This window comes from Rhinopithecus roxellana, chromosome 9, assembly GCF_007565055.1.
Source record: "Rhinopithecus roxellana isolate Shanxi Qingling chromosome 9, ASM756505v1, whole genome shotgun sequence".
Lineage (NCBI taxonomy): Eukaryota > Metazoa > Chordata > Mammalia > Primates > Cercopithecidae > Rhinopithecus > Rhinopithecus roxellana.
In genome coordinates, this window is record NC_044557.1 from 8907333 (window position 1) to 8931751 (window position 24419).

The 24419-nt window shown below is 38.2% G+C and overlaps 1 protein-coding gene across 1 annotated transcript in view; it reads right to left on the reverse strand.

The window, feature by feature from the left end:
- The window catches only part of LOC115899717, a 96865-nt gene that overhangs the window by 52908 nt on the left and 19538 nt on the right, over positions 1–24419 (reverse strand). The window contains 7 exon segments of the mRNA XM_030938143.1: positions 1073–1180; positions 17896–18025; positions 18199–18255; positions 18257–18298; positions 18301–18412; positions 19276–19351; positions 23833–23911. Of these exon segments, the coding sequence (XP_030794003.1) occupies positions 1073–1180; positions 17896–18025; positions 18199–18255; positions 18257–18298; positions 18301–18412; positions 19276–19351; positions 23833–23911 (604 nt within the window).

Below are 24419 nucleotides of genomic sequence, written 5' to 3' on the forward strand. Positions count from 1 at the left end.
TAATGAGATATTTCTTCAACTCTTAATTCAATGGAGTAGATTCCATATCCACATTCATATTTCTTAAGCATTTATTATGACCAGGTTCCATGCTGATCAGAATGTGCTGTGAACTACACTGTAGGGTACCTTAGCAAGTCCAGAGCAGAGAAGAAAAGACTTCATGGAAAAGTCTGACTGATTGATCACTAGTCAGAATTTCAGGCATACAAATTACACAAGGTGGGTTTTTTTCTATAAGTATTCTTTTCCCTTAAGTTAAACAACATTCCATGAGTTGAAATCATCAGCCTGTAATGCCAGTATTTGGGGAGGCTGAGGCAGGAAGAATGCTTCAGCCCAGGAATTCGAGGCAGCAGTGAGTTCTGATCATGCCAACTGCCCTCCAGCCTGGTTAACAGAGCAAGACCTTGTCTCCAAAAAAAAAAAACAATTATTCTATAGCATTATATGAGGAAGCTGTAGCATGAGTGTTAGTGTCAGATTGCCTACACTAAATTCCTGCTTTCACACTTACTAGCTTGTGACTCTGTGCGCTCACTTAATCCTTCTATTTTTCATGTTTCTCTTCTGTTAAATACAAATAATAATGGATTCTCTCATCTAGTAGATTGAAGAATGAAATATTGCAATACATATTAAGCACTTAAGACAGTACATTAAAGTTATTCTATATTGTATTATGCTAAAAAATAAATAACATGTATGCATTATATTAAATGCTACTTTTCAAATCTAAACTAAGCAATACAAGGTATAATTATATAAAATTATCATTTTTTCCCCAACAATACAGTCCCCAAAATGGCCATTGAGAAGTCAGTCTCCTTTTGAAAGCTCATTAAAATTTTGAATGTTATTAGAGAATGGGTCTACTTTTTCTTGTCTAAATTCCAATTGCTGAAATTTAGAACCATTTATACATCACAAGCTCAACAACTAATGAAACAAAACAGAATGAAAAAAGCACTAGTACAAGCCAAAGGGAAATGGTAATCTTATAAATGTATATTATACATAAATATATACAAACATAATACTATTGATATATGGCAAAAAGAAAATTTATTACACACCATTCCAGTGACAATGCCATTGTCAAGAGCAAGAGAAAGATGCCTTATCTCATGACTTTGGAAAATGCATATATTTCTTTCATTGAAAATAACATCAAAGACACCTGGAAAACATTTTTTAAGTATTAGAAAGCAATTTTTGCTTTTAAAACATTTTTATTCAATATATACTGAAATCTCTTAATAATTTACATTTCTCTATTAAATATTTTCAGTCAAAGGTAAAATGCTTCTCCATAGTATGTTCAATTTGTGAAAAGTCATAGTATAATGTATGCACTTTTCTCATCTATATGTATGTGAAAAAAATGATTTTAAAAACTGGTGATTCCTTGATCCATGACCTATTTCATTTCCTAGTCTGTGTGTCGTATGTATTTGAGTATGTATGTATATACAGCTATATCTATATACATATGCAATATACTATATAAAATATATCAAATACATAACATGTAATGTACATTATATAATATTTATAAAATGATTTCATAACAAAGTTAAACTTTTTTTATTATACTTTAAGTTCTGGGGTACATATGCACAACGTGCAGGTTTGTTACATAGGTATACACGTGCCATGTTTGTTTGCTACACTCATCAACTCATCATTCACTTAGGTATTTCTCCTAATGCTATCCCTCCCCAGGCCCCCAATCCCTGACAGGCCTTGGTGTGTGATGTTCCCCTCCCTGTGTCCATGTGTTCTCATTGTTCAACTCCCACTTATGCATGAGAACATGCGGTGTTTGGTTTTCTCTTCTTGCGTTACTTTGCTGAGAATGATGTTTTCCAGTTTCATCCATGTCCCTGCAAAGGACATAACTCATTCTTTTTTGTGGCTGCATAGTATTCCATGGTGTATATATGCCACATTTTCCTTATCCAGTATATCACTGATGGACATCTGTGTTGGTTCCAAGACTTTGCTATTGTGAACAGTGCTGCAACAAACATATGTGTGCATGTGTCCTTACAGTAGAACGACTTATAATCCTTTGGGTATATACCCAGTAATGGGATTGCTGGGTCAAATGGTATTTCTAGTTCTAGATCCTTGAGGAATCACCACACTGTCTTCCACAATGGCTGAACTAATTTATATTCCCACCAACAGTGTAAAAGTGTTTCTATTTCTCCACATCCTCTCCAGCATCTGTTGTTTCCTGACTTTTTAATGATCGCCCTTCTAACTGGCTGGAGTTGGTATCTCATTGTGGTTTTGATTTGCATTTCTCTGATGACCAGTGATGATGAGCATTTTTCCATAAGTTTGTTGGCTGCATAAATGTCTTCTTTTGAGAAGCGTCTTTTCATATCCTTTGCCCATTTTTTGATGGGGTTGTTTTATTCTTGTAAATTTGTGTAAGTTTTTTGTAGATTCTGGATATTAGACCTTTGTCAGACGGGTAGATTGCAAAAATTTTCTCCCATTCTGTAGGTTGCCTGTTTACTCTGATGATAGTTTCTTTCGCTGTGCAGAAGCTCTTTAGCTTAATTAGATCCCATTTGTCAGTTTTTTCTTTTGTTGCCCTTGCTTTTGTGTTTTAGTCATGAAGTCTCTGTCCACGCGTATGTCCTAAATGGTATTGCCTAGGTTTTCTTCTAGGGTTTTTATGGTTTTAGGTCTTACATTTAAGTCTTTAATCCATCTTGAGTTAATTTTTGTATAAGGGGCAATGAAGGGATCCAGTTTCAGCTTTCTACATATGGCGAGCCAGTTTTCCCAGCACCATTTATTAAATAGGGAATCCTTTCCCCATTGCTTGTTTTTGTCAGGTTTGTCAAAGATCAGATGGTTGTAGATGTGTTATTTCTGAGGCCTCTGTTCTGTTCCATTGGTCTACATATCTGTTTTCCTATCAGTACCATGCTGTTTTGGTTTCTGTAGCCTTGAGGAAACGCTGGAATTTTTTCCTTCGAACCAGACTGTGATGAGAGGTGCTTGCCATGAACATAAGCTACTGTATTTTATTTTTTTTTTTGAGATGGAGTTTTGCTCTTGTTGCCCAGGCTGGAGTGCAATGGCACAATCTTGGCTCACCACAACCTCCGCCTCCCAGGTTCAAGCTATTCTCCTGCCTCAGCCTCCCGAGTAGTTGGGATTACAGGCATGTGTCACCATGCCTGGCTAATTTTTGTATTTTCGTAGAGACGGGGTTTCTCCATGTTGGTCAGGCTGGTCTCGGACTCCCGACCTCAGGTGATCCGCCCGCCTCAGCCTACCAAAGTGGTGGGATTACAGGCATGAGCCATCGCACCCGGCCAGATAATGTCTTTTTTTTTTTACCCTTCCTTTCCAGTTTTTGAAAATAATTCAGGAAATAATCTTCCCTGAAGATACTCGATAAAAATTCCCCCCCAAAAAAACAAAAACACATGCTTCCACTTCACTGATAAAAATTTACTACAGTTTGGCACCTAGGTCTCGTTCAGTTGGCAGATGAGCAGATTGATGCGTTCACCCCGATAACCCGGTGTGCCCATCTCCTTAAAGAAGCCCACTCTATTTTTGGTAGCGTGACGGGCCACTAAAAGGTATTAAATTAAGCTGAAAGCATCTGAGCAATCAGCAGCAACAGAAAGAAGCATTAGGCAGATACTCCAGGAACTACAGCTGTATTCATCCCCTTCCTGAAAATACAGGTGCCACTGGCCCCCACATTACTGGAAGTCCAATAGAACGTTCCATACTTTCCCATGGAAGCCCTAAACACACTCCCTTTTTTGTTGTGAAGTTGGCATATAAACCTTTACCTCTACTATTCAGTAAGTTACTCATTACTAAGTACTTCCACCTTACCTATGGTGTGCACATGTAAATAAACCTTGTATTTTCTCCTGATACGTGTCTATTGTCAGTTATTTCTCAGGTTCCCAATCATTCAAACCTAAAACAGTAGAGAAAAAGCTTTCTCTACAACATGAATCTGGATGTATGATTTCTAGTTCTGGCTCTGCCAATAAAGAGTTCTATCACTCATTCAACCATCATTTATTGAACACCTATGTTGTGCAAGGAATATTTTTAGTTATAACCTAGATAAAAATTATCAAAGTTCTTATATCTAAAATGTTCTGATCTTTAAAAATAAGGGTTAAGGCTACATTATCTTAAAGTTCCCAGCTAATACTAACATCCATTGGATCTAGTCACATTCACCAAAATAAACTTGAATTGGTCAAATCCAACAGAAGCATTTCAATCCTTATTGCACTTTGCCTCTTTACTATGTTTGAACCTGTGGATGCCGTTTGAAACTCCACCATCTCCCACCTCACTAGCTTCCTTCTTGGTCTCCCACTTCATTCTTTGTTCTATTGTAAGGTCCCAAAAAACAACATCCCAAAATGAAGTCCTTCAGAAGCGGTCTCAGAAGCAAAAGCTTTTTCTGACTTTCACCTGGCCCCACATTCTCCCTGGAGGCTAGCCACAGAAACTAGACTCTCTCTTCTCCAAGGCAGGTCATAGAAACCAGAGTCCCATCTCCCCAAAGCCAGTCATGAAACCTAAAAATATTTTTCTAACATTCTTCCTCCCTTTCTATGGAAAAACTGGCCACGAAGAAATGATCTTATCTGCCTTGACTGTAGGTCATAAGACCCCTAACCAGAGAGGGTCCTGTCCCACACCCAGAGGAAGGAATGTAGCACAGCGAGGCCAAGAAGAATCTAGACAGACAGGCCTTGCTAGGTTTCCCCACTCAGTCTATTAGTACTAGTTCATACCTTTTTTATCCAATCCTATTTCTACATGGCTGTTCATATTTTGTTAAATATATATATTTTAAATGGAGAGCTTCCCCTGTATCTGTGGGTCTTCATTCTGAAGGCTCTTGTGTTATGTAAAACTTATATGCTTTTTATCCTATTAATACTTGCATGCTTTTAAATACAAAATACTTGTTGCTTTTTCCACTATTAATCTGCATTTTATCAGTGATTTTTAGTGAATCTTCACAGGGGAAAGGGGAAGTTTTCCCTTGGCCCCTACATGCTCTTCACTCAAAGGTGTCCCTAGGTTTCTATCTTTAAATGACTACCGTTCTCACTCTTCTTCTCGCTCCCTGGGAAATTTGCTTTAATGATCTATAAATTGAGAAATCCCAAACCTATATCTCCACCATCTCTCCCTCAACATCAGGTTCATATACTGTTGAATGTAAACAACTAGATGTTTCATGAGCACTTCAAACTTAGTATGCAAATTAAAACTCATAATTTTCCACACATTCTTAGCTTCCATATCTAATCCTTCTAAATCCTTCTACATTTCTTAATTCAGTTAGTGACTCAATGAATAACTCAATTACCCAAAGCAGAAACCTTAGAGTAATCCTTTTCCCTTAACATTCCTTTTCCAATATATCACCAAGCCCTGCCAATTTTGCTTGCTTGAAATTCTTCAAATTTTTCTTTCTTCTCCATCAGTACTTCCACTGAAGTACTCCAAGCCCTCATCACCTTTTGCTTGACACATTACAAAACCCTACTCACTGGTCTTTCCTTTTCTAACCTTCCTCCATATGCCTCAAATCTGGCCTCCACTTAGCTGCCAAAGTGTTTCTACTCTACTTCAAATCCATTCATGGCTATCTCCCAACCCAGGAGGGAATAAAGGAAGCTGATTTTAGACATGCAACTTCTCTCCCAGAGCCTTTTGTAGTAGGCAAAGAGTAGCCACGGAAGAGTAAAGGTTTAAATTACCAAATGCAGTTGACAGCTTTGGGTTGCTAGCAGACTGCTTTTAACATGAGATGATTATGTTTGTAGTGGTGGGGGGAAAAATGTTTAAAACTTATTTTACAGCTTCTAGAGCAAAACATAAGATTAAATACTCCCTGTTGCAACCACATGCCGTACAACACTTGAAACTAATGTTAGATCTCTTGCGAGATTCTGAATTGAGAAATTCAGCAATTTGATACAAATAGCCCCGATTTGCTGCAGTTCAGTAAAGGTGTTACACTTCATACTATATACTTAAGTCAGAGAGTTACAGTATACATCCCAGAGAAAAATCAGTAGCCATTCCCCTACTATTAATATGTACATGTATTTCTAAAACATCCAGAATCCTCTTCTCCCCTGACATCTCCTCTCCCCAAGGTTTCTTTCTGTATATGGGGATTGAAGTTCTCAGTGAAGGGGGCTGAACCAGACAACACCCAATTTAGAGCACATTCATTTCCAATCTAAAACAAAGGAGGTCTTTCAAACTCTGCTCAGAAAATAGAGGGGTTTGATTTCAGAGAAGTATAGTCAAGATGTGGTAAGAGCTGGGTAGTAGAAAAAGTGGACATTGTACAGTTAGTGTTATATACTAATAAACCTTTTTTCAGATTCTTAATTAAAACCAAGTACAGAGAACCAGACAGAGACAAGAATAGCAGCTAATCACCACCAGATATTCACTAGAAATAGGGCCTAAAACTATGTAGATTAACTATTGGCAATGATCTCAGAGAGGAACTGGAATTCCATTAGGTACAAAGGAGATATAGGTAAGGAGACCAAAGAAAATCTACACAGGTGGCAGGTATTTAAATTAGCTATATTTTTATCTATTCAAAGGGAATTAGAGAACAACAGGCACAATAACATTTATTTTTAAGTTGAAGCAAAGGGAGAGGAGGTATTACACTCTTCAATACACCATACAAATTATTTACTGAAGCAGTAATTTTTAAAATTCAGAAAAGTTTGTCTTGAAAGCACAAAGAAGATTTAAGAAGCTATATCCCCTACGAAATAATTCTCTTTAAATTGTCACTTCGCTTAAGTTGAAACTGGAACTGGAAATTTAAAAAGTATGTATTAGAGATATGGTGACTATATAACTCACTATCACTAGGGCACCACTGACAGTGAAAGGGGATGCCAAGTAAATAGAAAACTGTGTCACAAACAAAAATGGGTAGAGCATACAGCCCCATTAACTAGTTATGCTTTATGGAAAAAAACCTATATACATATACAAGTTTATGTATTTGTTATTACTTCTACTTTAAAGGCAAGAGTGTAGTGAGTCTAAGACTCATGCACCACTGATGACAGTGAAAACTGGTATAACTTCTGGAAAGAGATGTGGCAATATTTATAAAGAGACTTAACATCCTTTTTAACCTAGTAATTGACTTTGAAAGAAGTAGCTGTGTATGCCAACTTAGGCCTCAAGAAAGGAAATAACTTTTCATCTGAGGAATGCTAGTCCCTTTAAATTGTCAGGCCCAGAGAGGCATTTAAAATGTAACAAGACAGGGATGCCCTCTCTCATCACTCCTATTCAACATAGTGTTGGAAGTTCTGGTCAGGACAATCAGGGAGGAGAAATAAATAAAGGGTATTCAATTAGGAAAACAGGAAGTCAAATTGTCCCTGTTTGCAGATGACATGACTGTATATTTAGAAAACCCCATCGTCTCAGCCCAAAATCTCCTTAAGCTGATAAGCAACTTCAGAAAAGTCTCAGGATACAAAATCAATGTGCAAAAATCACAAGCATTCCTGTATACCAATAACAAACAGAGAGCCAAATCATGAGTGAACTTCCATTCACAATTGCTACAAAGATAATAAAATACCTAGGAATACCACTTACAAGGGATGTGAAGGACCTCTCCAAGGAGAACTACAAACCACTGCTCAACGAATTAAAAGATGACACAAACAAATGGAAGAACATTCCATGCTCATGGATAGGAATAATCAATATCATGAAAATGGTCATACTGCCCTAGGTAATTTATAGATTTAATGCCATCCCCATCAAGCTACCAATGACTTTCTTCACATAATTGGAAAAAACTACTTTCAAGTTCATATGGAACCAAAAAAGAGCCTGCATTGCCAAGACAATCCTAAACAAAAAGAACAAAGCTGGAGGTATCACGTTACCTGACTTCAAACTGTACTACAAGACTACAGTAAGCAAAACAGCATGGTACTGGTACCAAAACAGAGATACAGGCCAATGGAACAGAATAGAGGCCTCAGAAATAACACTACGTATCTACAACCATCCTATCTTTGACAAATCTGACAAAAACAAGCAATAGGGAAAGGATTCCCTATTTAATAAATGGTTCTGGGAAAACTGGCTAGCCATATGTAGAAAGCTGAAACTGAATCCCTTCCTTACACCGTATACAAAAATTAATTCAAGATAGATTAAAGACTTAAATGTTAGACCTAAAACCATAAAACCCCAGGAGAAAACCTAGGCAATACCATTCAGGACATAGGCATGAGCAAGGACTTCATGACTAAAACACTAAAAGCAATGGCAACAAAAGCCAAAATAGACAAATGGGATATAATTAAACTAAAGAGCTTCTGTACAGCAAAACAAACTACCATCAGAGTGAACATGAAACCTACAGAATGGGAGAAAAGTTTTCCAATCTGACAAAGTGCTAATATCTAGAATCTACAAACAACTTAAACAAATTTACAAGAAAAAAAAAAAACAACCCCATCAAAAAGTGGGCAAAGGATATGAACAGACACTTCTCAAAAGAAGACATTTATGCAGCCAACAGACACATGAAAAAATGCTCATCATCACTGGTCATCAGAGAAATGCAAATCAAAACCACAATGAGATACCATCTCACACCAGTTAGAAAGGCAATCATTAAAAAGTCAGGAAACAACAGAAGCTGAAGAGGATGTGGAGAAATAGGAATGCTTTTACATTGTTGGTGGGAGTGTAAATTAGTTCAGCCATTGTGGAAGACAGTGTGGCGATTCCTCAAGGATCTAGAACTAGAAATACCATTTGACCCAGCCATCCCATTGCTGAGTATATACCCAAAGGATCATAAATCATACTACTATAAAGACACATGAACACGTATGTTTATTGCAGCACTGTTCACAATAGCAAAGACTTGGAACCAATCCAAATGTCCATCAAAGATAGACTGGATTAAGAAAATGTGGCACATATACACCACGGAGTACTATGCAGCCATGAAAAGGGATATGTTCATGTCCTTTGCAGGGACATGGATGAAGCTGGAAAACATTATTCTGAGCAAACTATCACAAGGACAGAAAACCAAACACCACATGTTCTCACTCATAGGTGGGAAATGAATAATGAGAACACTTGTACACAGGGCAGAGAACATCACACACTGGGGCCTGTCATGGTGAGAGGTGAAGCCAGCTGGGCTTCTGGGTCAGGTGGTGACTTGGAGAACTTTTGTGTCTAGCTAAAGATTGTAAATGCACCAATCAGCACTCTGCGTCTAGCTAAAGGATTATAAATGCACCAATCAGCACTCTGTAAAGGGAACCAATCAGCAAAATGGACCAATCAGTGCTCTGTAAAATGGACCAATCAGCAGGACGTGGGCAAGGCCAAATAAGGGAATAAAAGCTGGCCACCCCAGCCAGCAGTGGCAACCCACTCAGGCCCCTTCCACACTGTGGAAGCATTGTTCTTTTGCTCTTCACAGTAAATCTTGCCGCTACTCACTCTTTGGGTCTGCACTATTTTATGAGCTGTAACACTCACCACGAGGGTCTGCAGCTTCATTCCTGAAGTCAGCAAGACCATGAATCCACCAGAAGGAAGAAACAACTCCGAAGGCACTACCTTTAAGAGCTGTAACACTCACTGCAAAGGTCTGTGGCTTCCCTCCTGAAGTCAGCAAGACCACAAATCCACCAGAAGGAAGAAACTCCAGATATATCTGAACATTGGAAGGAACAAACTCTGGACACACCATCTTTAAGAACTGTAACACTCACCACGAGGGTCTGTGGCTTCATGCTTGAAGTCAGCAAGACCAAGAACCCACCAGAAGGAACCAATTCTGGACACAGCGGGGTGGGGGTCAGGGGGAGGGATAGCATTAGGAAAAATACCTAATGTAAATGGCGAGTTAATGGGTGCAGCAAACCAACACAGCACATGTATACCTATGTAACAAAACTGCACATTGCGCACATGTACCCTAGAACTTAAAGTGTAATAAATAAATAAAATAAAATGTAACAGTAGTCACATATCACTCCCCCTTGAGATAAGTAATTACCTCTTGAGGCCACTTGCTATTCAGGCTCTAGACTGATACCAAGTAGCCATAAAATGTCATAGTCATACACCCTATAGTTCAACCACTCACTAACCAATGTTATTTCTGTAAACCTGCAAGAATTCCTGAAGAATAACTTTTGTAGTGAGCTCTCTTCTGTTCTCCGGAGCACTCTCCAAAGGCAACCTTGAAGTGTGAAATGTGTCCTCAGCTGTCGCCCTTAACCTTGGCCCAAACAAATGTTCTATATTTTTTCTCATCTTCTTTCCTTTAGGTTGGCATCCGTAAAGGGATGGCACCCTCCTAGAGAGCCCTCCTGTTATGTTCCCCATCACCGGTAAGGGGCAGTAACCAAAGGGGACCCTAAGGTTGCCAAGACTGCCTACATGTGGGTGGGCTATCTTGCTTCCTTGTTAAAACGAGGAAATATAAGTCTGTCAACTTTGTTCTTCTTCAGTATTGTTTTGGCTATTCAAGGAACCTTGAAATTCCATGTGAAATTTATGATTAGCTTCTCCATTTCTGCAGAAAAGGGTGTTACGATTTTGATAGCAATTTCAGGCCAGGTCTTGTGCCTCACACCTGTAATCCCAGCACTTCCGGAGGCCAAGGTGGGTGGATCACCTGAGGTCAGGAGTTCGAGACCAGCCTGGCCAACATGTTGAAATCCTGTCTCTACTGAAAATACAAAAAAAAAAAAAAAAAAAAAAAATTGTCTGGGTGTGGTGGTGCATGCCTGTAGTCCCAGCTACTTGGGAGGCTGAGGCAAGAGAATTGCTTGAACCCGGGAAGAAGAAGTTGTAGTGAGTGGAGATCATGCCACTGCACTCCAGCCTGGGCGACAGAGTGAGACTCTATCTCAGGGGCAAAAAAAAAGATAGCAATTGCAATGAATCTGTAGATTACTTTGGGAAATTTAAGATTTCCAGTTTACAATCATGGACTATCTCTCCATCTATTTAGGTCTTCTTCCTTTCAAAAATGTTTAATAGCTTTGAGTATACAAAGACTTGCATTTCTTGAATTCATTGCTAAGATTTTGATGCTATTATAAATAGTTCTCCTAAATTAACTTTTGGATTGTTCATTGCTACTTCATAAAATACAAATAATTTTTCTGTGTTGATCTTGTATCCTACAATCTTTATGACTTCATGTATTAGGTCTAATATTTTTGTGTGGATCCTTTAGGATCTTCTATGTATTATATCATGTCATCTATAAATATAGTTTTACTTCTTTTTTTATTTGGATGCCTTTTATTTCTGTTTCTTGCCTGTTCTATCTAGAACTTCCAGTAAAATGTTGAATAGAAGTGGCAAAAACAGACATCCTCATCTTGTTTTTTATTTAGGGGTATAGGGGCAAAGAAGGAAAGCTTCCCCCTTCACCCTCTGAAGGTTCACTGAAAATGAACTGATGAAATGCAGATTAATAGGAGAAAAAAAACAAATTTATTCTAATGTGCATGCTACCCAATAACCAATGGGGTAAAAATGCTCCATAGGGGAAGATTAGGTGGGGTTGTAGCAGTAAATGATTTTGGGGAGGAAATGAACGGACCTGGAGGCAGGCATTATCTTATGAATGATTCTTTTTGGAAACTGAATGAGATGGGACCAGAGAACAAATACTATTAATAGTTGGGACAAAGTTCAAATTTCATCTGGGCTGTAATGGTGTTAAATTTTCAGTGTCTTCCTCTGTGATATGAGTTTTAATCTTCTCTGATTGATGAAATTTCAGGGAAGGAACTGAAGGCAATTGTGTTCCTCTCTGGGGTCCAGTTTTTAGGTAGAAAAGGAAACTTCAGAGAATAGCCTCATTCTCTGCTTTGGGAGAGACAGATGATTAGAGGGGTGGGGGTCAGAGAGACCTTGAGACTGCTTCTTTAGTTCAGCATGTCAAAGCACCATATTTCAGGATATTGTTTTCTGAGTTCCAACACGGAAAGCTTTCAGTCTTTAACCACTGATTACATTAGCTGTGGGTTTTTCATAAATGCTCTTCGCCATGTAGAAGAAACTCCCTTCCATTACTAGTTCATTGAATGTTTTTATCATTACAGCATGTAATTACTTTTATATTAGAAGTATTTTTTCCTAATGCTTGCAATGCCTTCTACAATGAATATTTTTTAAAATGTATCCATCATAAAATAGGCATCAATATTAAGACTGAATATTCAGGACTTCCCACTGCAGAATGTAGAAGTGAAACAGCAACATGAGAAAAAAAAAAAATGAGGATTACAATTAGAGATTAGAGTAACACTGCTCTTTCCATTCCTGGCCATAACTTAGTGTGAAAGGAAGGTAGAGCCCCTCCTAGTGTCCAGAGTAGCAAAATATTGTAAGCAATTACCTTACAGAAGAGTTTATGAACTGCTGCAGTTAGCGACCTAATGTTGTGTAAAATATTACTCCCAAACTTCCCAGCATTAAAACAAACATTTATTTCTTGCAATTTCTGCAGGTCAAGAATCTAGGAGCAACTTATCTGAGTGGCTCTTCATAAGGTTGCAATCAAGTTGTTGGTTGGGGCTGTAGATATCTAAAGGCTTGTCTGGAGCTGGAGGATCCTCCTGCAAGATGACTCACTCAAAGGGCTGTTGGCAAATGGCTTCTATTCCTTGCAATGTCAGCCTCTCCACAGGGCTGCTTGAATGTCTTTACGACATGGCAGCTGGCTTCCCCAGAATGAGCAATCCGAGAGACAGGGCCAGCAGGAATCTGTAATACCTTTTCTGACCTACTTTTGAAAGTCACACAGTCATTTCCACCATATTCTATGTTTTAGAAGACAGTCACTAAATTCAGCTTATGCTCATGGGGAGAGGAATCAAGTCCCACCCTTTGAAGGGAGCAGTATCAAGTAATTTGTGAAATATTTTAAAACCTCAACATTGAAAAATGCAATTATCAGGTGGCTGGTAAGAAGGCCGAATAGGAACAGCTCTGGTCTGCAACTCCCAGCGAGATCAACGCAGAAGGTGGGTGATTTCTGCATTTCCAACTGAGGTACCCAGCTCATCTCATTGAGACTGGTTAGATAGTGGGTGCAGCCCATGGAGGGGAGCAGAAGCAGGGTGGGGTGTCGTCCAACCCGGAAAGTGTAAGGGGTCGGGGAACTCCCTGCCCTAGCCAAGGGAAGCTGTGAGGGACCATGCCATGAGGAAAGATGCACTCTTGCCCAGAAACTACACATTTCCCAAGGTCTTCACAACCCAAAGACCAGGAGATTTCCTCTGGTGCCTACGCCACGAGGGCCCTGAGTTTCAAGCACAAAACTGGGTGGCTGTTTGGGCAGACACTGAGAAAGCTTCAGGAGTTATTTTTCATACCCCAGTGGCATCTGGAAAGCCAATGAGGCAGAACTGTTCACTCCCCTGGAAAAGGGGCTGAAGCCAGGGAGGCAAGTGGTCTAGCTCAGCAGATCTCAGCTCCACAGAGTCTAGCAAGCTACAATCCACTGGGGAAATTCTTGTGGCCAGCGCAGCACTCTGACGTCAACCTGAGATGCTCCAGCTTGGTGCGAGGAGAGGCATCCATCATGTCATTCCTGAGGCTTGAGAGTAGGCAGTTTTCCCCTGACAGTGTAAACAAAGCTTCCAGCAAGTTTGAACTGGGCAGAGCCCACCGCAGCTCAGCTAAGCTGCTGTGGCCAGACTGCCTCTCTAGATTACTCCTCTTTGGGCAGATCATCTCTGAAAGAAGGGCAGCAACCCCAGTCAGGGGCTTACAGATAAAACTCCCATCTCCCTGGGAGAGAGCACATGGGGGAAGGGGCAGCTATGGGCACAGCTTCAGCAGACTTAAACATTCCTGCCTGCTAGCTCTGAAGATAGCAGCAGATCTCCCAGCACAGTGCTCGAGCTCTGCTAAGGGACAAACTGCCTCCTCAAGTGGGTCCCTGACCCCTGTGCCTCCTGACTGAGAGACACCTCCCAGCAGGGGTCAACAGACACCTCATACAGGAGAGCTCCAGCTGGCATTTGGTGGGCACCCCTCTGGGATGAAGCTTCCAGAGGAAGGAACAGGCAGCAATATTTGCTGTTCTCCAGCCTCTGCTGGTGATACCCAGGCAAACAGGGTGTGGAGTGGACCTCCAGCAAACTCCAACAGACCTGCAGCTGAGGGGCCTAACTGTTAGAAGGAAAACTAACGAACATAAAGGAATAGCATCAACATCAACAAAAAGGACATCCACACAGAAACGCCATCTGAAGGTCGCCAACATCAAAGACCAAAGGTAGAAAACTCCACAAAGATGATGAAAAATGATTGCAAAAAAGACTGAAAATTCCAAAAACCAGAATGCCTCTTCTCCTCCATAGGATCACAACTCCTCACCAGCAAGGGAACAAAACTGGACAGAGAATGAGTCTGACAATTTGACAGAAGTAGGCTCCAGAATGTGGGTAATAACAAACTCCTCCAAGCTAAAGGGACATGTTCTAACCCAATGCAAAAAAGCTAAGAACCTTGAAAAAAAGGTTAGAGGAATTGCTAACTAGAAAAACCAGTTTAGAGAAGAACATAAATGACCTGATGGAGCTGAAAAACAGCACAAGAACTTCGTGAAGCATACACAAGTATCAACAGCCAAATCGATCAAGCAGAAGAAAGGATATCAGAGATTGAAGATCAACTTAATGAAATAAAGTATGAAGACAAGATTAGCAAAAAAAGAATGAACAAAGCCTCCAAGGAATATGGGACTGTGTGAAAAGACTAAACCTACTTTTGATTGGTGTATCTGAAAGTGACAGGGAGAATGAAACCAAGTTGGAAAACACTCTTCAGGATATTATGCAGGAGAACTTCCCCAACCTAGCAAGACAAGCCAACATTCAAATTCAGGAAATACAGAGAACACCACAAAGATACTCCTCGAGAAGATCAACCCCAAGACACATAATTGTCAGATTCACCAAGGCTGAAATGAAGGAAAAAATGTTAAGGGCAGCCACCGAGAAAGGTTGGGTTACCCACAAACAGAAGTCTATCAGACTAACAGCAGATCTCTCTGCAGAAATCCTATAAGCCAGAAGAGAGTGGGGGCCAATATACAACATTTTTAAAGAAAAGAATTTTCAACCCAGAATTTCATATCCAGCCAAACTGAGCTTCGTAAGTGAAGGAGAAATAAAATCCTTTACGACAAGCATATGCAGAGAGATTTTGTCACCACCAGGTCTGCTTTACCAGAGCTCCTGAAGGAAGCACTAAAAATGGAAAGGAAAAACTGGTACAAGTCACTGCAAAAACATACCACATTCTAAAGACCATCGACACTATGAAAAAACTGCATCAACTAATGGGCAAAATAAGCAGCTAGCATCATAATGACAGAATCAAATTCACACATAACAATATTAACTTAAATGTAAATGGGCTAAATGCCCCAATTAAAAGTCTCAGACTGGCAAACTGGATAAAGAGTCAGGATCCATCAGTGTGCTGTATTCAGGAGACCCATCTCATGTGCAAAGACACACACAGACTCAAAATAATGTCATGGAGAAATATTTACCAAGCAAATGGAAAGCAAAAAGAAAACATACGTGTGCATGTATCTTTATAATCGAATGATTTATATTCCTGTGGGTATATACTTGGTAATGGGATTGCTGGGTCAAATGGTATTTCTGGTTCTAGATCCTTGAGGAATTGCCATACTGATTTCCACAATGGTTGAACTAATTTACGTTCCCACTAATAACCTAGGTGATGGGTTGATAGGTGCAGCAAACCACCAAGGCACACGTATACCTATGTAACAAACCTGCACATTCTGCACATGTATCCCAGAACTCAGAGTAAAAAACAAACAAACAAAAAATTAAATTTTTAAGAAGGAGAATAAAAGTCAAGAAACAACAGATGCTGGTGAGATTTCAGAGAAAAAGGAATGCTTTTACACTGCTGGTGGGAATGTAAGTTAGTTCAACCATGTGGAAGACAGTATGGTAATTCCTCAAAGATCTAGAAGCTGAAACACCATTTGGCCCAGCAATCCCATTACTGGGTATATATCCAAAGTAATATAAATCATGCTATGATGAAGATACATGCCTATGTACGTTCACTGCAGCACTATTCACAATAACAAAGACATGGAATCAACCCAAATGCCCATCAATGACAGACTGGATAAAGAAAATGTGGTACGTAACTACCATGGAATACTATGCAGCATAAAAAGAAATGAGATCATGTCTTGTGCACGGACATGGATGGAGCTAGAAGCCATTATCCTCAGCAATCTAATCCAGGAACAGAAAACCAAACACTGCATGTTCTCACTTATAAGTGGGAGCTGAATGATGAGAACAAATGGACACATCGGAGATTGGGGGTCCAGGTGAGGGAGAGCATCAGGAAGAATAGCTAATGGATGCTGGGCTTAATAACTAGGTAAAGGGTTGATCTGTACAGCAAACCACCATGGCCACAAGTTTACCTGTGTAACAAACCTGCACATACACCCTGGAACTTAAAAGTTGATTTAAAAAAAAAAAAAAAAATATATATATATATATATATATGTACAAAAAATAAAAATAGAAAATAGAAGATCATAGTTTCCTAATATGCAAATTTCTCTCTTTTAATGTACCCGACTGCTTGTGCTGGTACCATTGGGACCTCACATTGTGATACTGCAGGACTGGAGTTCAGGGAACCCAACACAAGAAACTGCTCTGGCTGGTGCACTTGATGTGAGAAATAAATGGTCTTGGTCTCTGACCCAGTGGCTTCCTACAAATGAGGTACAATTTAGATCCTTCACAGTTTCTGATTTAACAATGGTAGATATTTTTGTGGCCATATCTGCAAATATAGGATACTAATAAAGAAAAAGAATAACAACAGTGGCAGCAGAGAACCCAGGGAATAGGATGAAGGGCCACTTTGACTGATATAAGTGGATAAGTAATCTCAAGTGGGAACCAATTTTTGCCAAGGTAAGGAAAATGTCTAAAGAATAATTTTGGAAACAGAAGCTCCTAGGAAGTATTTTTAGACAGATGCTTATTTTCATACAGGAGAAAACTGGTTGTTCCCTAGGATCTCAAATATGAGGCAGAAGGGGTTACATTTTGAGACATGCTGTAGGTTAGTAGCTCCAGCACATCCTCGAGACTGAACGGCACAGTTTCCAGCATAGTAAAGTACAGTTAAATTCACAGGTGTAGCAGGCAAATATTGTTTAAATAATAAAGGTCCAAATTCAAAAAGAGTTGGAGGTTTGGGTTTATAGTCAAACATCTACCATCATCAGTTTACTCTTTTGTTAATTCTCATGGTTATAGCTTCATGACATGCAGATATTAAACATCAAACCTAGTTTTTCCTTGCCTTGTTTTCCTTTGTACATTTATTAGGACACTAGCTACAAATAACAATTATTAGAATTGTTGTATTTGTCTTCTTAATTAGATTATGAATGTCTGAAATTTAGAATACTATTTTAATTATTTCCTCTGGCCCTCAAATTATTTAACATGGTGTTTTGATAACTGCCTACATTTTATTCTTCAATTAATTAATGCCAAATATACATATTTTTCACAATGCCCAGATTTAAAGCCTGTCATCTATTTATCATTTTTATTAATGCAGAGAGTAAATTATTTAAATGGCCTAACACTTGTGTAAAGCTATCTGTAAAAAGAACAATACTATAAATTAAACAATGTCTAGAAATCTACATTCCTTTAACTCCCAGAACTGTCCAGCACTACAAGCTTTGTATGATGGTTTTACCATATTTGTCTGTCTTCTCTCCAATGGCATCAACTGTGCCATCTGGATGCAAACGGACAAACCCTCCAGTCAGCTTGTTATAGAACTGAAGAGTATTTCCTTTTGTAAACTTCCAGCTTTCTGCAGTCCACTAAAAAGAAAAACAAAACAAAACAAAAACACCAGTATGAGAAGAAACAAAGAGAAGAAATTGCTAAGAAACAGTACTTACTAGACACTATAGGCTGTTTTGTTTTAACACATCAAATAGTCATTTGAACATTGTTTTTATGAAATAATCTTAAAGCCCCCAAAAACTCTTACTGTTTCTTTTCTCTTAAGTTCCAGCTTCTGCCCTGAGAAGATAAAGGAAAGAGAAGGTCATTAATTTCAGAGTGTCATGCTTTCTCCAGTCATCATAAAACATAGCTTTCCAGGAAATGTGTATACATGATACCTACTTGCAGAGAAGATACTGTTATCCCTGGCATACAGTTCTCTGACAATTTTACAATCATCTTCCCCCTGATCTAGCCATCTGTGAAAAGAAAAGTGCATCGATTATTTTCAGATTTTGTATTTACGTTAACCATTGGCAATTATCTTCCCAAGTCAGAAATACAAGATAGCAGGAATTGAAAAAGACGTGACCATCTGGCTCTCAAAGGCAGAGCAGTACAGAATGGGAAAGAAAATCCTAAAATGACTACAAGACTGCAAGGGTGGTAGAAGAAGCAGTTACTATCTGGAAAGGCTAAAATATGTTTTTGCCTAATACACAGGTGAGTTACTCAATCGGCCTGCTGTCAAAATCATAGATGTCACATTCACTGGATCAATTTATCCTGTCCTTTGGTCACTAACTATAGTTTAAACTCTAATCAGTTATTTCATAAATGGTTATTATGGGTTCCATAGGAAAAGAGGCAGGACAATGTCAAAAAAAAAAGCAAATCTATCACCAAAGCAAACTTATCACCACTGCTGGGAAAATAACTCAAAAATCAAGGTCCATTGACAGTGAGTAAGCACTACCATCTTTGTATAAAAAGCTACGTGAAACACTGTGTACATTTATTATTTTTGAACCGAATTTCGGACCTAGTCCAAAGGGAATACGTTTTCTTGTCAGAGACTTTCATTTTTCTTTCTGATATGAACAGAGAAGTCATATTTTTAAAAATCTATCTTAATTTACCATTAAATATTAAATTTGTATCATTGGGAATGATGATAAATATAATAAACGTCTTTCTCAATAGCATAAAGAGCCGCTAAGGTTAATATTCACAAAAGTTAACCAACAAAGCCTCAGTGACTAGGAACAACTAAATAAGCTACCCAGTTCTCAATGCATAAACTTGGAATGGATTTTTTCAATGTAAAAGTACACCTACAAACCTGTGACAGAAGAACACATATTCGTAATTTGTTGTGGGATCCTTGATAACAACATCATCAAGAAACCAGCCATTTCCTAAACACAAATTAAAGAATGAAAATGTAACATGAATAAATATGGTCCAATATTATTTCAAGTTTTGAGAAACAAGTTCTAACTTCCAAATATACATAAAGGCCTTGCACAATACAAAGCTTTAGTACTTCAAATAAAGCAAAGTATAACAGAAGTAAACTGTAAGAAATGTATTTCTTGTACATATAACAAAAGCAAAGCATTATTTTAAGGCTTCATACCTTATGATATCTATTTCAGTGTGCTTTTCCAAACAATTGAAAATAGAACAATTCTGTAGCTGCTTTTAATTTCATAAACTGCATTCATAATCACAAACCTAACATGTTCCAAATAATATATACTTGATGAGTTACCAACACTTTCTATTTCCAGGAAGTTTTTAAAGTTCAAATTTAAACAAAGTCTGCATAAAATATATATGTTTTGATAGACTAAAAATGAGTAAGCATTCAGAAATTCTGTCCAAGCACATAGACTCAGCTGGTATACATAAAGGTAGAAATTTCTTTTTAAATGTTTAATTTCATATTAATTTGTAAACTAGAGTTAGTTAAAATCATTTTTACTTACACATAAAATATTTTAATTAGTCAGAGTGGTTTTGTCTATGCAAAGATCCAGCTGAAAATACATACTACTCTAATTAAAATTATTGAGTTGGTGAGTGTATACTCATCAGCTATAGGATAAAATTTATTTTTTTCTTTTATTTTTTATTTGTATATGTTTAGAGACAGAGGCTCACTCTGTCACCCAGGCTGGAGTGCAGTAGTGCAATCACAGTTCACTGTAGCCTTGAACTCCTGAACTCAAGCAATCTTCCAGCCTCAGCCTCTCAAGTAGCTGGGATTCCAGGTGTGTACCACCATGCCCAGCTAATTTTTAAATATTTTTGTAGAGATGGGGTCTCATATGTTGCCCAGGCTGGTCTTGAACTCCTGGCCTCAAGCGATCCTTACACCTCAGCCTCGCAACATGCTGGAATTATAGGCATAAGCCACTGTTCTCAGCCAAATAAAACTTTTTAACACAGCATACAAGACCCGACCCTTCAGCTTACTCTTCAGCTTCATCCCTCATCACATACTCCCATTATGAGTAGTGTTAAACTCCTCACAGTTCCCTAGACCAGTGGTTCCCAAACTTAGCATGCATCTGAATCACCAGGAGGGATTACAAAAGCACAGACTACTGAGTTCTACAGTTTCTAATTCAGTAGGCCCAGCACAGGCAGCCTACAGTGATCAAATGTCCCAGTTTACCCAGGACAGAGGGGTTTCCCAGGATGCAGGATTTTCAGTGCTAAAACCAGGACAGCCATAGGTAAACCAGAATAGCCACAGGCAAACCAAGATGGCTGGTCATCCTAGATAAGATCCCAAGCATTGAATCTTCAACAATTTTCACAAGCAATGCTGATGGCCCAGGAACCACACTTTGAAAACCACTGCCATAGATGATTCATATGCATAATTCTATACCCTTACATATGCTGTTTCCTTTACCTGGAACAAAATCTCCAAAATGTTATTTAATTTCATTTTTAAATGCTATCTCCCAAAAAAGAATTACTTGTTTCCTTTAAGGAAAAATAAAATGTTCCCAGAATTCTAAACTGAGTTTTAAGAACTTCTGGGGAGGCTGTAAAGAAAACTCTTAGAGGTAATGATACATTAATTTTAACAATACTTTGTAAGTTAATAAGTTAGTTTTTAAATTATTAATGTAAAAATATATTGTCTACATTTTTGTCATGTTTTTCCCATAAGAAAGAACCAGAACTGGATTTAGAAAACTAGAAAAGATGGGTTCCTGAAGAAAGCTGGGCTGTTCCTGCACGGATTAGGGAGAGGTAAGAATCTAGAAAAGTCTTATTAACCAGCATTGTTTACATATGTATGTTGGTGAGTAGGTATTTAGAGCAGGAATCATTTACCTTACTATCTTCTCAGATTATCTGCCTACAATTCCACTCCGACTGTTCTCCAGACTGCCCTTTCTTTGTGGCCAAAGGCAACTGAGAAAGCCTGCAGATTTTTATTGAAGTGGGGGTCATGTAACAAATTCTAGATGGCACACGTTCTTCAAGTGGTTTCTTCACAACGGAAAAACCCCTTCTCCCCCCTCCTATTACTGGCAGTTGGTATCAAAACTTACAGCTTTCATACTCAGTGGTGAACCCATAACTTGTTGTCTGTCCCTTCCTTCCTAAGTCCTGAATATGTAGCCTTGTGCCTACATTTAGGATGGTGCTGGGATGGGTCTAAATACATGTGTCCCCATAAAATTCATCTATTGGAACCTAAGATCCAATGTGATAACATTAAGAGGTGGAGCCCGTAGGATGTGATTAATTCATGAGGGCCCTCATGAGTGGGATTAGTGCCCTCATAAAAGGACTTCAGGGAACTAGCTAAGCCTTTTTGCCCTTCCACCATGGGAGGACAAAGCTAGAAGCCCCTCCCAAGACAACAAATGCCAGCAGTTTGATCTTAGACTTCTCAGCCTCCAGAAGTGTAAGAATAAATTTGTGTTCTTTATAAATTGCCCAGTCTAAGGTATTTTGTTACAGCAGCCTCAAACTAAGTAAGACAGATGGTGAGATCTTGCTTCTATTATTTTATTCTCGTCTTTTGAGACCTCAGCAGAAAATGAGACAGAAAAAAACACCATCATAACATTCTGTTAGACTGTCCTTATAGTTCTGATTTTCGCTTTGGCCCAAAGTCATGAAGAGGACTGAAACACCTTAAATGACTAATTTTTTTTTTACTTTCACCCTTTTAATTAAATTTTTGTTTTACTAAATTGTAGCAGAGAATGTGGCTTGGAGAAATTTAGTGAGATTTTCTTTTTGGCCTAATATCTGAGTCAAATTATAAAAATGTTTCATGAAGTTTTGAAATGAAAGTGTTTCCCTATCCAGACAGTACAAGCATCTGAGGAGAGTAACTTAAGTATCCAACTAACCTACCAAAATCTGAGACATATGATAAAATTCTATCCTATCTTCTTTTCATTTCTTCTTGACTATCTAAGAGTATTTTACTTTATTTATTTGCAGTATTATCTATGGAATAAAGGCTCATGACTCTTATAATCTCATTGTGAATTATAAACTTTATCAAACAATTACCCTTCTTGTAACTTTTCATGCTTGTTGTCTTGAATTTTACTTTATCTTACAATAAGGTTATAACTAAGATTGTTTCTTTTATTTACATATTTCTGATACATCATTGCCTAAACTTTTATTTTTAATATTACTGGGTCATTTATTTCAAGTGTCTCTTTCATAGAGCATATAATTGGACATTGAGATTTTTTAGGTTGAAAATTTTTGCCTTTATTTCTGTTTAGAAAAATTAACAGAAACTCAGAAATAAGGCTAAAAGATGACACATGTCCTTTCAATATTGTAGTAGAATACCAACAAGCTTGTCTGAGAATCATTTGACTCACTGTGGGAGTGTAACATTATTTGACTTAATATCTACTATGGATTCAGGTCTAGGATCTGTAAAATTAGCTATCAACTGACAAAAAATAATATGCAAATAACTTACATCTGTTCAAAATATAGATATATTTTGTCTGAGAGAGAAGACAACCTCAAAAGCATATTTGTATTGTCTATAGAACATTGGTCATATTTTTTATTAATCTTATTCATAATTATTTTTTTCATGGATTATATGTACATATTTTTTAGTTTCTTGTAACCTCCCTTCAACCAGCTTTGTAAGCCTCCTAATTCCTTCATTAATTATCTAAACACATTGACTATTCTGTATTTGTATAACACTCTTGTTCTTACTTTGAAAATTATAATTTGACACATTTTAGTAAGAAAGTTTATCACCTTGTTTGATGCATTTGGGGTTTTTTTTCCTTTTTCTTTTTTTGCTTTGTTATGTGCCCTTTAGTAGTCTGTCTTTTGTTAAATGGATTTTGTTTATCTTATAATTGTTTTATACAGTAGCAGAAAATAAATCTATTGGGAAGATGTGAGTCATCTCACAGAGTTGATGAGAAGACTGAGGAAAAGCATGAATAAAATGGCAGCCGAAAACAGCTGAGACCTCACTGCCATGACAGTCTCCTTAACATGCCACTATTGGACAATCAGTAGCCTTCAAGGAATATCACCATCAGGAGATATGACTGCTGCCTCCACCACTAGCATGCTGGAATGCCGCCACATGTCACAACATATAAATCCCCAGTCTCCTCTAATTTTTAAAATTATTCTTTCTAGCATTTAGGCCCATCCTAGATTATCCCCTATGTCATTTTGAAGAAAAATACATCTAGTTAAATTTTAAACGGTATTTGGAGACAATATTTTGATTTCACATAGTCAATACATAGAGATCCATTTTCTACCAATTTTCCACAGTATTTTCTAGATTTGAACAGAGTTTCACAAAAATAGAGTGAAATCAAACCTTCATGAACTCTCTGTGGAAGAGCCTTACCTGGGCCAAGTCCATCATGGCCTATCACAATCTTACACAAATCTCCAAGGTGCACAGCCTCCAGGAAAAAGGTGTCAGTCTATAACGAATCAAAAAGTATAATTAGATCTACACTATAACTCTGATTTATACCAAGAGTATAAATTAAGATGCAGTATTTTTTTTTTTTTTTTTTTGGTTTTTGTTTTGAGACAGGATTTCCCTCTGTCACCCAGGCTGGAGTGCAATGACACAATCTTGGCTCACTGCAACCTCTGCCTCCCAGGGTCCAGTGATCCTCCTACTTCAGCTTCCTGAGTAGCTGGTACTACAGGCATGTGCCACCATGCCAGGAGAATTTTTGTATTTTTTGTAGAGATGAGGTTTGGCTATGTTGCCCAGGCTGGTCTCGAACTCCTGGGCTCAAGCAGTCCGCCCGCCTCGACCTTCCAAAGTGCTGGGATTTCAGGCGTGAGCCACTGCACCCAGCCAGTAAAAATTGATTGTAAAAATTAATTTACAATTAAAAGGAGCCATAGTTGTGCTCCAATGGTTTACATATTCAGAATATAGATAAAAAGTGAAAATCACAGAATACTTTCAATAAA